Raw genomic sequence first — 14,229 nt, forward strand, 5'->3', positions numbered from 1 at the left:
CTTTGGAGACAGCTTGGCAGGACAACACGCGCGAGAAAGGGCGATTGTCAAGGGAAGGAGAGAGGATAGAGTAGAGGGAGAGGACAACTGGCGGCATCCAGTCAGGATGAGAGGGGCAAGATCTGGAGTTCTGGATGACAAAACCGTTCAGGGGAGGAACTCCATTGGCCAATTCGAGAGCATACATATCGACGAAGCTGAAGGGAAGCGACCTAGAAGGCGAAGTAGATCATGCTGAATAAGATAGATTGGTTATTAGAAAGCGAGGAAACCGAGACGGTACTAAGATCGCGGTCAATATGCCGTTAGTCACACAGCTTTACAAATGCTAAGGAACAGATATGCGGAAATAATCCCATTCTGAAGGGTGATGGTAGCTGCATACCATTGCTCAACCCTCTTCTGTGAGGCAAATGCCTTTTAGATGATAGCTTGGCTCATGCCATCATGAAATCGAACGAACGCCATGACCCCATAACACCGCCGCCATGCGTTTTGGAAAAGGTTGCGGGTAATCATAGTCCCCGCTCGTGCCATCGTGGACCTGTCGTTCCTGAATGCAAGGAAAAGAAGTGGTCAACCGGAATACTTCTTCGCCTCCATGCCCTCGGGAGGCTCAGGTTTCACGTATTTGTTGCCGACACTACTCCAATCCGTGCTCAACACCGTGCCACCGCTCTCTTGGTAGCTCTTCATCATGGCGCGTTGCTGTTCTGGTGCAGCACCCTTATACAGCTGCTTGAAGAAGCGCGTTGTCTCATCGCCCTCAAAATCGTCCTCTTCTGCAAGATCCTCCTTTGTGATCTGATCCCAATTCTTCACTCCTTTCTTCGAAGATGTTGGGTAGGCCGGTGTTGCCTCATTGGTTTTGCCCGTGAGGACATGAGAAGGGATGGTGGCCTTCTCCTCGGTTGGAGTTTCGGTCTTGCGGTCGCTCTCAAGTGCATGCCACTTGACACCCGGAGTGGCTTTCTTGAGCGTGACTTCGACCTTAGTAGGCGTGATTCGGAAGCTAGATTGGGCGGGATCAACTTCAGCGTAGAAGGGATCGAGTGTGTAGTTGAAGTCAGAGCTCGAGCCTTCAATAGGAAACGATATGGAGAGAGAATCTTTGTCGATGTCCACAGTCGCCTTGTCTTTCGGCACACCCTTCGCTAGCAGCGTGAGTGTCACATTTTCGTTGTTTTGGTACCAGTCATGCTTGATTTTGTTTGCGGGCGTGGGCACAACCGGTTTCGGTGCGACAGGAGCTGCCTCCACCTTCGCCTTCCCCTTCTCCTCGCTCTTAGCTGGCTTCGGAGCCGACGGGGCGCTCGGTACCTCAACTTCAGGCCATTCCTTCGCTGTGACCTTCCTCCGCTCATCGTCCTCGGGTATACCCTTTAGCTTCGCGGCAACCTTCATATTCCAAATTGCCAACGTCTTCTCCTTCTCATTCAGCTTCTTGACGATAGCGAGAATGTATTCGGCGTTCGCATATTGTTCGACGAAGTAGAGGGCAATGCCGCGACGCAATTGTGCTTCCTTGATAAGCTCGCGGCGTGCGCGTTTGTGCGCGAGAGCGACGGCGGTTTCGGCATCGGCGAGGGCTTCGGGATATTTCGTGGAGCGTTGGTAGGCGGTGGAGCGCTTGATGTAGTAGTCGACGGCCTGCGGATTCGTAGCTATGGCGTCGGTGTAGTGCTTGATAGCTTCATCGTACTTGCTTGCGCTGAGGGCCGCTGCGCCGCGGGCTGCTTGGTCCATGGCGGGGTAGCTCTGCACGGTTGTCGAGTGTGAGGAGACTGTGGGTTAGCAGCTGTTGAGGGGGTTTGCTATAATGAATGTGTGGGAAGAGTTTGTGCGCGACTTGGGAAGTATAAGTAGCGTGACCGGCGGCGCAGGCTGCGGTGAAGTGGAAAGTCATGGAAGGGCTTCCATGTCTGCCTTCGGTACGACTTTCCCTGCAAGCAGCGTGAGGAGCCAGCGACTTGGTGAATTTTATTCCTACTTAGCACTAGCATTATTCTACGGACCACCTGTTGTGGTACACTGTTAGTGAAATAGCGACTTATTTTCACCGTACGAAGTGAATGGGGCATGGAGGCCTGGACCTAGGTGATTGCGGACGCGCCGGCACGTGATTAGTCGAAACCGGTCTAGTGACAGACCAGGGACTTGCAAAAGTCAACGAGACGTCTCTCGGTCACTCCCCTCTGCGCCTCTCCAGTGCGTCCAGCTCCGGACGGCATGCAGGACCCGGATCCGTTACCGTGTCCTAGTCGCCAAATAAATCCCAAAAGTGCCAAACGTCGCGCACTTCCCAGGAGAAAGACTATACTTATCATCACAGATATCAAAAAACGCTGTTGTCGTCATAGACTCAGCTGTTAAATGGCGCCAAGATTATCAGGACGCCCATTCTCGCCAGCTGCAGGTTACACTTGCGTGTCTCATCTCCCGTGCAATCCTCAACTTCTCACCTTGTTTCAGGTTGCCCAGCGCTTCATCTCACACAAATAGTCCGTTGGAGCAACAGGATCAGAATGCCAATCCGACGGTCCATAGAACGAGGCTGTGTCGGCGGCGGGAAGACACCCACGCAATCAAAGCGTTCATTTTCCATCCCCGAACTCTGCAGCTATTGGAGACTTACCCCTTATCAAGCCTGGGCGGATGCGTAACCGCCTCTCATCATTTAGCTACCCGGTGCTGGGCCTCTTGGCCCTCGCGTCCGCTCCGCCATTCGCGCAGGCCGCCAACTCTCATCTTCTTGGCAATCGGGCAACGCCAGACAGATAGGCGGCACGGGAGGGTTGGCATTTTCTTGCCCGTTCCACATGCGTGGCAATGGGGTTTTCCAAGAAAAAGGGCCTCCTGGCTCAAATACCGGTCGACCCGGATCCTGTTTTCTCCTCCATGTTTTCTGTTTGAGCCTTTTCCACCGTCCATACTTACCAGTCACTCGTTAGACTAGAGACTTGCCATTTACTACTTTTAATTGTTCTTTCGTTCCTCCGGTCTTCACTATGAAGTCCTTTATCGCCGTCTCCGTCTTGGGGGCTGCCATTGCCCCTGCATTCGCTGGAATCGTGCCCCGACAATCGCGAGGAAATCTTACGCCGGTCACAGTGAAGGGTAATGCATTTTATCGAGGCGATGAGCGATTCTACGTTCGAGGAGTCGCTTATCAGCCAGGTATGTTCACGCCATATGTACTTAATGATATGGCTGCTAATCTCAACAGGTGGTGCGGCGGACGCCCAGGATCCTCTTCTCGACACCGAAAGCTTGAAGCGCGACATTGAAAACTTCAAAGACCTCGGTATCAACACAATCCGCATCTACACGATCGATAACTCGCAGAGCCATGACGAAGCGATGGCAATGCTCGACGAGGCCGGCATTTACCTAGCCCTCGATGCGAATACGCCCAAGTACTCGCTTAACCGAGAGTCGGAAGACACCCTCCACCGCTCATACAACGATGTGTATCTGCAATCAGTCTTCGCAACGGTCGACGCTTTCGCGGACTACAACAACCTTCTTCTCCTTTTCTCCGGAAACGAGGTTATCAACGCCAAGAACAACACCAATGCTGCCCCCTACATCAAGGCCGTCACGCGCGACATGAAGCAGTACATTTCCAACCGCCACGCCCGCCAAATCCCCGTCGGCTACTCCGCCGCCGACGTCGCTGAGGTCATCGAGCAGCAAGCTCTCTACTTCGACTGCGGCACCGACGATGAGCGCGCCGACTTCTTCGCTTATAACGACTACTCATGGTGCGATTTCGAAAACAGGCTGCAGACCTTCAAGGGCGCTGGTTGGGACAAGAAGGTGGAGACGTACAAGAACTACGCCAAGCCTATCTTCCTGTCCGAGCACGGCTGCACCGAGCCCAATCGCCAGTGGGGCGAGGTCGCCGCTCTCTTCTCGACCCAGATGTCCGCAGTCTACTCCGGCGGTCTTGCCTACGAGTACACCGTCGAGCCCAACGGCTTTGGTATCGTCGAAGTTACCGACAACGGCATCCAGCCCAATGAGGACTTCCAGGAGCTCAAGGAAGCCTACGCAAACGCCCAGAACCCCACTGGCACCGGCGGTGCAAAGGCCGAAGGCGAAGGCGAAGCATCGCAGTGCCCACCCGCGGACGATGACTGGGAGGTCGAGACCACCCTCCTCCCGGCCATCCCTCAGGGCGCTGTGAAATACATGGATGAAGGTGCTGGTACTGGCCCTGGTCTTGAGGGTGACGGATCTCACTTCTCTGGCGAGCCCAGCGAATCGACTGCTACTCCTGGCTCCGGCGAACCTACCCGTACCCCTGACGGCTCGGCCTCGGATGGAAATGGCACAGGAGCTGCCGCTGGTGTAGAGATCCCGCTTCGCTTTGTCGGCATGATTGCTGCTAGTGTTGTGTTTGGCGCCGCCCTGCTCTTCTAATTGCGGTCAGCGTGGGGTAATGCAGGTTGAATGTGGGGATAGTGCATGCACACGGCTTCATTCCGGAGTCGGAGTTCCAATCGCGGCCGGTTCTGGCTAGGGCGCGATTATTCGGTGTTCTCTCATTTTCATGGTCTCTCATTGAGCCAATAACAGTTCTTGCAATCAGCAAATAGTTCTTTTCCATGTAGACATGTCCTCCATGTAATAGAGCAAAAATGCGTCTCCTTGATTATGCGCAGAGCAGTGCACTACTAATCTGATGCTGACCGCTTCTCTGTCTCTAGCCGTCCGTCAATGGCCGTTGTTGATATGCCCATTTTTGGTTAAGCTGTCCAATCATATGGCTTCGGTTGGCGACACAACGTCTCATCCAGCCTCAAATGCTTGTCCCATGCACCCGCAGCCTAACCCTTGTACAGGTCCAGCGCGGGTAGCCGTTTGCGCCGCTCCGAGCAGAGCGGTGAAAACGGAAACAGCAGGAATGCTTCTGGAGCGGACCATCCTTGCAAGCGTGACACAGAAAGCTTACCCTATCTACCTTTTCTACACACATGCTCTCGTTCGGTTCCCAATCTTACTCTGAAGGCCGACGCAACATCTGGGCATATCTAGCCCGCAAAACCCGACCGCGCAAACTTTCTAGTCGACGGCCAGCTGACGGCGAGAATGCTTCCAAAGAATCTCTCGAGCACATATCAGCAGTATAAAAACTATACGTAAATCTAACCATCCGACTTGTACATATTGGGCTCGAAGCTAACCAAGTGCATAGCGACTCCATTGCTCAATGGCTAGCATCAACCGCCAGGAGACTCGGGTACATCTCGTCCAAGGCAAAGAACTCCAAGAAGCAAGCCAAAGCCTCCAAAGGACAGCACACGTACACGATCGCGATCAAAGACTGGACAGTTCTCGCGGAACACATCGCGGGACAGGATGATCCGCCAATCAATGTGCCGCGTAAGCTCGCCGCCCTGCTCGACGCTACAATCGCTCTACGACAGTCATACTCCGGCGTCGTCTCCGATGCATTCGAGGACACCACAGCGAGACGCGACTCGGATGACCGCCATGCCTTCTTCGTGAGCGTTTTGAAGAAGGTTCGTGAGATATTAGCTCCAAGGCTTCCAAAGGAATCTGCAGTCCTACCGGATAAGCCCAAGGACATTGAAGAGGTCATCAACGTGTTCGAACATCTTGAGTTGGAAGAGCCTTCAGAAGAATTCGAACAAGCTCCAGATGTGCAAGTGCCATCCGCCGGTGCCGCAGCCAGACCAATCTACAAGGCCGAGCGTCTGGATGACTCTGAGGAGAGCTTCTTTGCCTTCTATCTCTTGCTTCACGATCTCAATAAACTGCGCACAGAAGTCACTCGCGCTTGGGAAGGCTACAAGCATGGCATGCACGACATTGTGGCTGCCTCAATCACGACCAACACCGCCGTTGATCTTGCCCGGGCAATGATAGACGACTACAAAGAGATGTTTGCCAAACACGGAGGAGCGCACAGGATGCTAGAGATGTACTATGCAGGGGCCTGCTTTGCTGAAGGCACCGATCCAAATTTCAGAGCGCGCCCTGATGACGAAATCAACTACCGGATGTACGATCTCGCGGAGGCTATCTTCTGGACAGCCTCTTCTCTGTTGGGTGCGTTCTGTGGTGTGCTTAAAGCCTATCCGACTCCCGAGATGAAGCTTGGATTTTATGGGGTCTACGATCCTTCCAGTGACCGACAGAAGAAGAGTGATAGGGAGAAGCTAAAGGAGGACAAGATCTTGCTCTTAGAGATACTCCCCGAATTCTTCTACTTCTCTGGTTTCAACGAGAATCCGCCCGCGGAAGACGAGTTGACGAGGCTCCTCAGTACGATGTTCCAAACCAAGCAAGTAACACTGCCACTGGTGTTTGCTACCACGCTGTTCCTGGACATCCACCACATCCTGCGCGACCAGGTAGACCTTGGTTTCAAGAAGCTCGCAGACGCGGCTGATTTCGCCCGGAACAACATCAATATGAATTTGGACTTCCACAAGGACATCCAGATGGACACCTGGCCGAAGCGAAACGACGACGCTTTGCAGCAGTTTGTCGGCTTTGTGCAGAGATGGGTTCAAGAGGATCGTCAGCGCAAAATCGCTGAACGGGCAGGCCGCGTCAACATTCCGCAACCCTACCATCTCTTCCGAAAACACCCCTGGTCGTGCGGCCTATGGAAATACTATATCCAGATGCGTCATCACGAGATTAGCATCACCTTCGCCAATGCGTGGGGCGGCATCATGTCCTGCGCGCATCTGTACAATGCCGTTCAGAATGAGAACATGTTACCGGAGAAATGGAAGGACATGGATGTCGCCACCAGCTTGCAAGGCCGGAACGTTGTCTTCATTGGCGAGGCGCCCAAGGACCCGGACGACTGCCTCAAGCGGTTTGCGATTGCCATGGGCGCATCGGCGGTGAATATGGCGAAGTCGAAACGCAAGAAGAAGGGGCTTGTCTTGTCGAAGCGCGGGCCTCAAGGTCTCAAGGAGCTTGGAGCGGTATTGCAGATGTTCAAGGGACGGTACTGCAACATGAATGGGTGTCGCGATCTCAGGGCTGAAGATGTCGAGAAGATTATCGAGAAAAGCAACTGGGAGTACGAGATGGATGAGAACGACGGGTCGACAACTATGGTCAAGGACATCGACGCTACGCCCGCGAGCCAGCAGAAAAGCAGGAAGCAGCTCCCCGTCGCCAAACTGCTCGGACTGCTCCGGGACTTGCTTCATGCCGAGATGGTAGAGATCTCCTTCGACTATCTCAGGCACCATCGGCAGTGCTGGCGCTTGCTCCGCGTAGTCAAAGACCATTGCCGCGATCAACTCATCAGGATTTACGGGCCAGGTTACATCGAGAAGGAGAGCCAGCTTCCCTTCATCGTTGGCTATGTCTTGATGACCGCCTCGTCCACTAAACAGTTCGGAGACCTGCTCAAGGCCAAGTTACCAACGGCAGAAGTGACGAGCGAAGTGTTATTGAGCGCCGCGAATGCCCTTCAAACTATGGTTGCGACTGGTGCTGGCGAGATGATAGTCAGCAAGATATTGCCAGAGGGGCTGGGAGTGCAGATTGAGTTTGAGTCTGGAAAGTGAGCATCGCTATCATGCAGAATTTGGAAGGCAAGGGTAAGATATGTCGCTCTTCTAGTAAGGATTTGATAGTCTGCTCGAAACAGGCACAGGCCGATCAAAGGGGCTCAGTCGACCTGTCTGCCGCGACGGCAGCATCTCATCTCCAGCTGATTACGCGAACAGTCCGAAGTTAAGAGTTTATATCCGTAGACTGGTCGTTTTTCTATCGACGCTTCAGAACCTCCAGTCGCTAGATATTAGCATTCGCAAGTACGTCGATGCGTTCTGACTGAGTTTCGAAGGTTCCGATTTGCCGACTATACACCGTCTGCTTTCAAATGCGTATACTTGCTCGTCTAGCACCTTGCCTACGCTCACTCCCCTCCCTCACGCATCTAATGGTTTCCTCCCATACACAAACAACCTGTCGCACGTCAGCACTCCACCCCACACAACCCTCATCCTTCCCGGCTAGTCAAAGCACCGCGCACTTACACAGTCTCATACAAATACGTCCTCCTCGCCCCCAAACTCGGCAACAACTCGTCCTCCAAAAACCTCCTCGTCCTCTCCTCCCCCCACCCAAGCACCTTAACAAAAAGCTTCATACAAATCGGCTCCACCGCATGCGTCAAATCCTCCAGAAACCCCGCGCCCAGCTTCTTCATCCTGTCGCCCTTCGCCCAGGGCCCGCACGGCCAGCTAAACCGCTTCTCTTCCACAGCTTCGAAGCCAATTTCCACCATCCATCGCCGGTAATGCTGGGCATTGTCCCAGGCCCGGCCGGACCGCCTACTAGCCTCTAGCGCGTTGTCTAAGAACACGCGCAGTGGATGGCCCGCGGGTGGCTGCGGGTCTAGGAACAGGAAGGGGAAGAGGCCGTCTTGCAGCTCGAGATAGCCGCCGGGCGCGAGGGCGTCGTACGCTTTTTGCAGGATGCTGCGCGGCGAGACGAAGCAGGAGAGTAGGGCGCGGCCGTGGATGTAGTCGAAGGGGCGTGAGAAATTCCAGGCGTCCTCTGCGTCGTGGATCTCGAAGGCGCAGTTTATGGGGACGTAGGAGGGCTGGATGGGGGAGAGATCTGTGCCGATGACGCGGGCGGTGGGGTGTTGTTCCGCTGTGTGGGAGGGGTTAGTGGTTACGAGAATGGGGTGGGAGATGGAGTGGATGCATGTATGAAAGGTGAGATAGTATAGCGGGTTAAGTCATAGTACGTACCAAAGTCCATAGCCCAGATCCCCGTGCCTGTAGCAATGTCCAGGACATGCCTAGGATTCTCTATGGGCGCGAGGCCCAACGCGCCATCCACGGTGAGCAGCCAGAGCATGTGCTGGAGATCCAATCTATCTCTTTCTTTCTGCACTCTTCATCAGCAAACACATCGAAGAATCGGGAAACACGTGACGCAGCTGCCATGTACAGTACCTCATCATTAGGCATAACATATTCTGCACCGCATCTTAGCCACCCTCAAATCTCATAATACCGTCCTGTAGCAACTTACTCCCAGCCTTATACCCATGATACGTGCGTCCGAACTCTTCAACGAGGGCATAGATCTCCGAGCGCGCACTCGTCGTCGACGACCTGTGCAAGTAAGTCCCTCAGTACCCAACCACGCACTCCACCACACCGACAAAGTAAGGTAGTGCCGCACATACGCATAGCTCAGCCCGCCAATCGCGCTATCCGCATCGCCGCTGTCCTACACAACCCGCATCAGCATTCGCTACCGCCGTGCTGGCTTCGGCCCCTCATCTTACATCGCTTTCCGGGATCAGGGCGTCGGAGTACTGAGGCTCTGGCACCTGAGAGGTGGCGGTGCCTTGTGCTGACGACGGCGACGACGCCATGCTGGCTACTACGTGCGAGCAAGGTCAATGGAACGAGTGTCGAAGCTCGACGATGATCTGGCAAGAGGAAAAAAGAAAAGAGAGGAGGGCTGCTTTATCTGATTCGTGAGGTGCTGGCTGTAGGATCGACGGACGCGAGGCCATCCTTGTCTAGGCGTGGTGGGGCCCTGACTACAAAGCTAAATATACCATGGGGGGACTTTTCGCTATACTGTCTCGGGGGAGTACGTAGAATACTGCAGATTAAGGGCAACCGTGAGTATATTCAGTGATATTTGTAGTTGCTATAGGAAGCCCAACGCCAGAGCATGACAACCAGATATGCATCGATCTAGACATATCAGGGGGTATAGAAAGATATTTTGCAGTCTTGAAAACATAAAGGTTCGGCCGTTAGGGTTGAGTAACTCTCTCAGAACACCCCCAGTTCTATCCTACCTACGATGATGCCCCACCCGGAGGGTACTCGACCCCCAGAACCCCAAGTAGTGTTATGTGTCCGTAAAACAACCGAGAAGCTCTCCACGTAGAAGCTCAAGAGTGGGCTTTCAGAGTCGGGTGCGGAGATGGTGACCTGCCCCTGAGAGCCGGCGAATGGGGCCGGAGCATGGGACTCGCAGCCGCGCTCAAGGCGTCCAGGCTCAGCTGGCTGATGGCGTCGAGATTCGTCTGGACATCCTCCTCGCTAAGGTCCAGCATCAGACGCAGCTCGTTTGCCTTCAGCGCACCTCCCAATCCGATCATCAGCTGCTCCTTGCTTGTACTCCCGGGGACATCGTAGTAGACCCAATGATATCCTATATCAGACAGAGAGTGAGGCTCCGCCGGTGTCGTGATCCGTGCCATGCACCGTCTGATATCCATCCCAAAGACGCCCGAAATGTGCGGCTCGGTGCTCAGTGCACCGAGCGTCGAGTCTCTTCGTGCAATGGAGCGGGGGACCTTGGCGCCTTTCTCGAGCGGCATCTCGCTCAGCAGGTTAGAAGCGCCTGCATCCCGAAGCTTCGCGCGCTTGAACACGGCATTCTTGAACTCTGTGACGCCCACCACCATGAAGAAGTCCTTGTGCTCCTTCGCCAGCTCATATATCCACTGCTGCGCCTCGGGGTCGCTGCACACGGCCTCGAACGCTCGTCTCGGGTGCATGCTCGTGCGCTGTATCATCTGCTCGGCGCAGACGGTGAGGAGGTTGGGCTGTCTGTATATCCTGCCGAGATCGAATTTGGCGCCGTAGTTGGTCATGAAGCGGCCTTCTTGGTCGACGGAGAAGACATCGCGGTAGCGCAGCTGGATGTGGTAGTCATTGAGCTCGTCGACTTCCTCGTGCGCCTGCTGCGAGTAGAAGCCATCTCGCTCGGGGTGCAGGGGATGTGTGAGCAGCTGGCCGACGATAACGTCGTTGGCGGCTAGGGGTTTTGGGAGGAGGCCGTGGAGGACCATTTTGGGTGGTTCGATTCGAATTTTTGCAGACTAGGTGACGTAGTGAGGTCGCAATGCGAGATACGCAGATTTTGCTCCTCAACTTAGGGCGGAGGGAAGGGGTTGAGGTCGTGGGAAAGGTGGTGAGGCAGTGAGACGTAGAGCTGACATGTTGCTCCAGCTGCGAAGCCCGGCGCGGAACCCCTGGTCGCCGCTTGGATCAATTGGGACTAGTGTTTGAGGGTCCGCCTCACGTTCCTGGCTGCGGCGTTGATATTGGAGAGATTGTTGCGCGCATTGTTGAGAGGATGCGGTTACACGGTTAATGAAGAGGATACCACGGTTACCATGTCTGTCAATCACGTGCAGGGCCTGTGACTATCTGGGTAAGCGCAGCGGCTGACTTGGCGTGGACCTTCGCGACCTAAGGTCTAGAAAAAGTACTGATGAATCTTAATGGACTGAAGCGGGAGACACCCCGCGGGGTGATTTAGAGCCTCATTTCCCTCGGAGTTGGCTTTTCCCTGCGAGATATTGTAGACTGGCGCGCCGCGGATATACTTCCCTTTCCTAAGCTAAGCTAAGCAATCCCATCTAGACCGGAGTTCGACGTCCACAGACCAAGGCTGCAAACGCGACGGACGGTACTGTACCGAGTTGATGCGTGATTGGGCTGCCAGAAGGTCTTCAGAGGCAAACACATGCCCGAGCGATCGTCGGTTCTTGTATCCCCTGGTGGCAAATAGGTAAGGTTGGCAGCAGGCCGAATAGCCGACTGCTGGAACAGAGCCCGGAGCAGAGACCGATAGTGCATCTGGTGACTAACCGTCAGTCATGGAAGCTAAGATCTACCTCTTTCTCAAGGGAGAATAGCGGTTCCTGAAGGGCTCCAGTGTATTCGATCGCGGAGATGTAGAGTTAGTTAGTCAATGGTTGGTAACGGCCACGAGCACTGCGGAACCGAGATTGAGTGGAGCTGTTGATTAAGATGTGGCACAAGAGGCGGGCTAATGCAGGGTAGATGCATGTGAGAACCCTGCTGCCCTGCGTAGGTGATTCAAGATGCGATGGAGTGAGTTTGTCAGGAACGTAATCGCTGACTGTGCATCCGGGCGGTTGGGATAGCCGTCCGGAAGAGGCAACGGCGTGGAGAAGCTTTCCGAGCAGAGCAAGACCAGAACCGAGGGAGGCAGAAATTTCTGCCCGTGTGATCAGAAGTTGAGTGCGAAAGCAGCGCGTGGTGAGATATTTTCTGGAGAAACAGATGGCGCAAGGTGGGATGGGGTCCCGCCCGGGCTCGGAGGAGGGCCTGTGCGCTTATCGATAGCGACGCCCAGGGCGGCGGCGGGGCAGAAGCAACGCCGGATGCTCCAACACCCACTTCGCCAGCCTGTTCGGGCCTGGGTCTGTGACCGAAAATCTTCGCTATCCGCCCAGACGAGCCCACCGTTCCGCCAATTGGCGAATCATGCGGCCGTTCATGACGTGAATTCGCATCGACGGACGCACCCACGTCACTGCACCCCTCACTAACCAAAAGCAAAGGCGGCTCGCTCAACCTTTTTTTTTGCTGAGCATACTTCTACCCCTCCATCGCCCCGTCTTTCTCCCTTTATCTTCAGTCCTTCCCACTCTTCAATCCCTTCTCTCCAAGCCTTTCTTTGCCAATTCGTCCTCCAGTCCACCGCTCAACATGCCTACTCCCGTCCCGCAAGCTGAGGAGCTCAAGGACCTCCTGTCCCTCAAGGGCAAGGTCGTCATTGTGACTGGTGCTTCTGGCCCGACCGGTATCGGTATCGAGGCCGCTCGAGGCTGTGCTGAGTTCGGCGCCGACCTCGCCATCACCTACAACTCGCGCGCCGCTGGCGCTGAGAAGAACGCCAAGGAGCTGAGCGAGAAGTACGGCATCAAGTGCAAGGCCTACAAGTGCGTCGTCGGAGACTACGCCAACGTCGAGAAGCTCGTCCAGGACGTCATCCAGGACTTCGGCAAGATCGATGTCTTCATCGCCAACGCGGGTAAAACCGCCGACAACGGCATTCTCGATGCCACCGTCGAGCAGTGGAACGAGGTCATCGAGACCGATTTGACCGGCACCTTCAACTGCGCCCGCGCCGTTGGTCTCCACTTCCGCGAGCGCAAGACCGGCTCCCTCGTCATCACTGCCTCCATGTCCGGCCACATCGCCAACTACCCCCAGGAGCAGACCTCGTACAACGTCGCAAAGGCTGGCTGCATCCACCTGGCCCGCTCGCTCGCCAACGAGTGGAGGGACTTTGCCCGTGTCAACTCCATCTCTCCCGGCTACATCGACACTGGTCTCTCCGACTTCGTTCCCAAGGACATTCAGAACCTCTGGCACTCCATGATCCCTATGGGCCGTGACGCCAAGGCCAAGGAGCTCAAGGGCGCCTTCCTCTACTTCGCTTCGGATGCTTCCTCCTACACCACTGTAAGCCGACTCCGTTCAATTTCTCAGATAACATGGCTAACTGCTCATAGGGTGCTGATCTCCTCGTCGACGGTGGCTACTGCGCCCGGTAAACGCCTCGCATACCTGCGATTGGGCCGTACGGTGCACAAAGAAAAGCGGTTGGATAATGATTGGGTGCTACATGCTGCCTGTACTTTAAACGTTCCGCAATGAATCGATGGATGTCTCGTTAGCTTGGGAGTAATCGCGCGCGTGACATTGCTAACCTTGCTTGTTAGCCACCTCCCTTCAACGCCCTACCGACACCGCCCTCTATGATTGATTCCTTGTCTATGCGACAGAGCTCTTGACAATTTCCAAGCGCCAGACCATCATCCACGCCATGTGGAGCTCTCTCGATGGACTGTCGACAACGCTCGGTAATCCATACGCAACGTCCTCTCCGCCATAGGCTCCCTATATGACTATGACAGCGAGTTCTTCACTATTAATGTCTACGAAAGTTCAATGAATGTCCTTTTCGTCTACCTCAGGAAGTGAGCCTATGTTGGCTTAGAGGATGCTATCAGGATCCGCGTGGGAAAAGGTGGGAATACCCGGCGTGAATAACCACAAATGCACGCGTGCGCATCCTCAACAGTTTGCAGACTGCCACTCGTAGCGGCTTTCCGGAATATGGTAGTGGTACGGGATGACTTGGAGCAGACCAAAATTCGCCACCAGTGCCGTACGGCCTGGCGATGGTCGGTACAAATTACTGTACTAGAGAAAAGCCTGCCCACCCCATGCTTTCTCTTGCGGACTAACGAGCCGCACTGCTTTCTCTTCAGTCGCTGTTACTGTAAGACTTTACAACTTCGAGACAGGACCATATTCAGCCAACCAAGCGCGAGCATGACGAGAAAACGACCCCTCAACAAAGGCTCTCCTGTTTCAACCACAATGCCAACATCACCACCGCGGGCAGCAGAACATGCCT

The 14,229-nt window shown here is 54.8% G+C and overlaps 6 protein-coding genes across 6 annotated transcripts; 3 read left to right on the forward strand and 3 right to left on the reverse strand.

Annotated features, from left to right (window-relative positions):
• Positions 1–232: 232 nt before the first annotated feature.
• On the reverse strand, positions 233–1,884 carry BU26DRAFT_521669 (SGS-domain-containing protein). The gene has a single exon (XM_033829597.1). The coding sequence runs from the start codon at positions 1,744–1,746 to the stop codon at positions 577–579; it is 1,170 nt and encodes a 389-aa protein (XP_033681214.1). The 5' UTR covers positions 1,747–1,884; the 3' UTR covers positions 233–576.
• A 784-nt stretch (positions 1,885–2,668) lies between these two features.
• Positions 2,669–4,489, forward strand: BU26DRAFT_64655 (glycoside hydrolase family 72 protein). The gene is made up of 2 exons (XM_033836139.1): positions 2,669–3,177; positions 3,227–4,489. The coding sequence occupies exons 1-2, from the start codon at positions 3,009–3,011 to the stop codon at positions 4,423–4,425; spliced, it is 1,368 nt and encodes a 455-aa protein (XP_033681215.1). The 5' UTR covers positions 2,669–3,008; the 3' UTR covers positions 4,426–4,489.
• Positions 4,490–5,094: 605 nt separating this feature from the next.
• On the forward strand, positions 5,095–7,614 carry BU26DRAFT_577828 (uncharacterized protein; the record flags this gene model as incomplete). Its single annotated transcript, XM_033834408.1, has 2 exons — positions 5,095–5,144; positions 5,201–7,614. The coding sequence occupies 2 exons, from the start codon at positions 5,095–5,097 to the stop codon at positions 7,563–7,565; spliced, it is 2,415 nt and encodes an 804-aa protein (XP_033681216.1). The 3' UTR covers positions 7,566–7,614.
• Positions 7,615–7,733: 119 nt separating this feature from the next.
• On the reverse strand, positions 7,734–9,435 carry BU26DRAFT_521672 (S-adenosyl-L-methionine-dependent methyltransferase). The gene is made up of 7 exons (XM_033829598.1): positions 9,308–9,435; positions 9,206–9,249; positions 9,049–9,131; positions 8,970–8,992; positions 8,763–8,901; positions 8,040–8,661; positions 7,734–7,968 (listed from the first exon to the last, which is right to left on the reverse strand). The coding sequence occupies exons 1-7, from the start codon at positions 9,395–9,397 to the stop codon at positions 7,932–7,934; spliced, it is 1,038 nt and encodes a 345-aa protein (XP_033681217.1). The 5' UTR covers positions 9,398–9,435; the 3' UTR covers positions 7,734–7,931.
• A 496-nt stretch (positions 9,436–9,931) lies between these two features.
• On the reverse strand, positions 9,932–10,837 carry BU26DRAFT_567706 (uncharacterized protein; the record flags this gene model as incomplete). The annotated part of the gene is made up of 1 exon (XM_033833683.1): positions 9,932–10,837. The coding sequence occupies one exon, from the start codon at positions 10,835–10,837 to the stop codon at positions 9,932–9,934; it is 906 nt and encodes a 301-aa protein (XP_033681218.1).
• Positions 10,838–12,444: 1,607 nt separating this feature from the next.
• BU26DRAFT_607459 (putative NADP-dependent mannitol dehydrogenase) lies at positions 12,445–13,481 on the forward strand. Its single transcript, XM_033835753.1, has 2 exons — positions 12,445–13,268; positions 13,319–13,481. The coding sequence occupies exons 1-2, from the start codon at positions 12,510–12,512 to the stop codon at positions 13,358–13,360; spliced, it is 801 nt and encodes a 266-aa protein (XP_033681219.1). The 5' UTR covers positions 12,445–12,509; the 3' UTR covers positions 13,361–13,481.
• Positions 13,482–14,229: the final 748 nt, after the last annotated feature.

This window comes from Trematosphaeria pertusa (genome assembly GCF_010094035.1).
Source record: "Trematosphaeria pertusa strain CBS 122368 unplaced genomic scaffold BU26scaffold_11, whole genome shotgun sequence".
Taxonomy (NCBI): Eukaryota; Fungi; Ascomycota; class Dothideomycetes; order Pleosporales; family Trematosphaeriaceae; genus Trematosphaeria; species Trematosphaeria pertusa.

Coding starts and splice junctions, on each gene's coding strand:
- BU26DRAFT_521669 (XM_033829597.1), bottom strand. CDS start 1,746: ATGGACCAAGCAGCCCGCGGCGCAGCGGCCCTCAGCGCAAGCAAGTAC.
- BU26DRAFT_607459 (XM_033835753.1), top strand. CDS start 12,510: ATGCCTACTCCCGTCCCGCAAGCTGAGGAGCTCAAGGACCTCCTGTCC. Junction 13,269..13,318: donor ATGCTTCCTCCTACACCACT/GTAAGCCGACTC, acceptor AACTGCTCATAG/GGTGCTGATCTCCTCGTCGA.
- BU26DRAFT_521672 (XM_033829598.1), bottom strand. CDS start 9,397: ATGGCGTCGTCGCCGTCGTCAGCACAAGGCACCGCCACCTCTCAGGTG. Junction 9,132..9,205: donor ATTGGCGGGCTGAGCTATGC/GTATGTGCGGCA, acceptor TTACTTGCACAG/GTCGTCGACGACGAGTGCGC. Junction 7,969..8,039: donor ACGTATTTGTATGAGACTGT/GTAAGTGCGCGG, acceptor GACGTGCGACAG/GTTGTTTGTGTATGGGAGGA.
- BU26DRAFT_64655 (XM_033836139.1), top strand. CDS start 3,009: ATGAAGTCCTTTATCGCCGTCTCCGTCTTGGGGGCTGCCATTGCCCCT. Junction 3,178..3,226: donor AGGAGTCGCTTATCAGCCAG/GTATGTTCACGC, acceptor TAATCTCAACAG/GTGGTGCGGCGGACGCCCAG.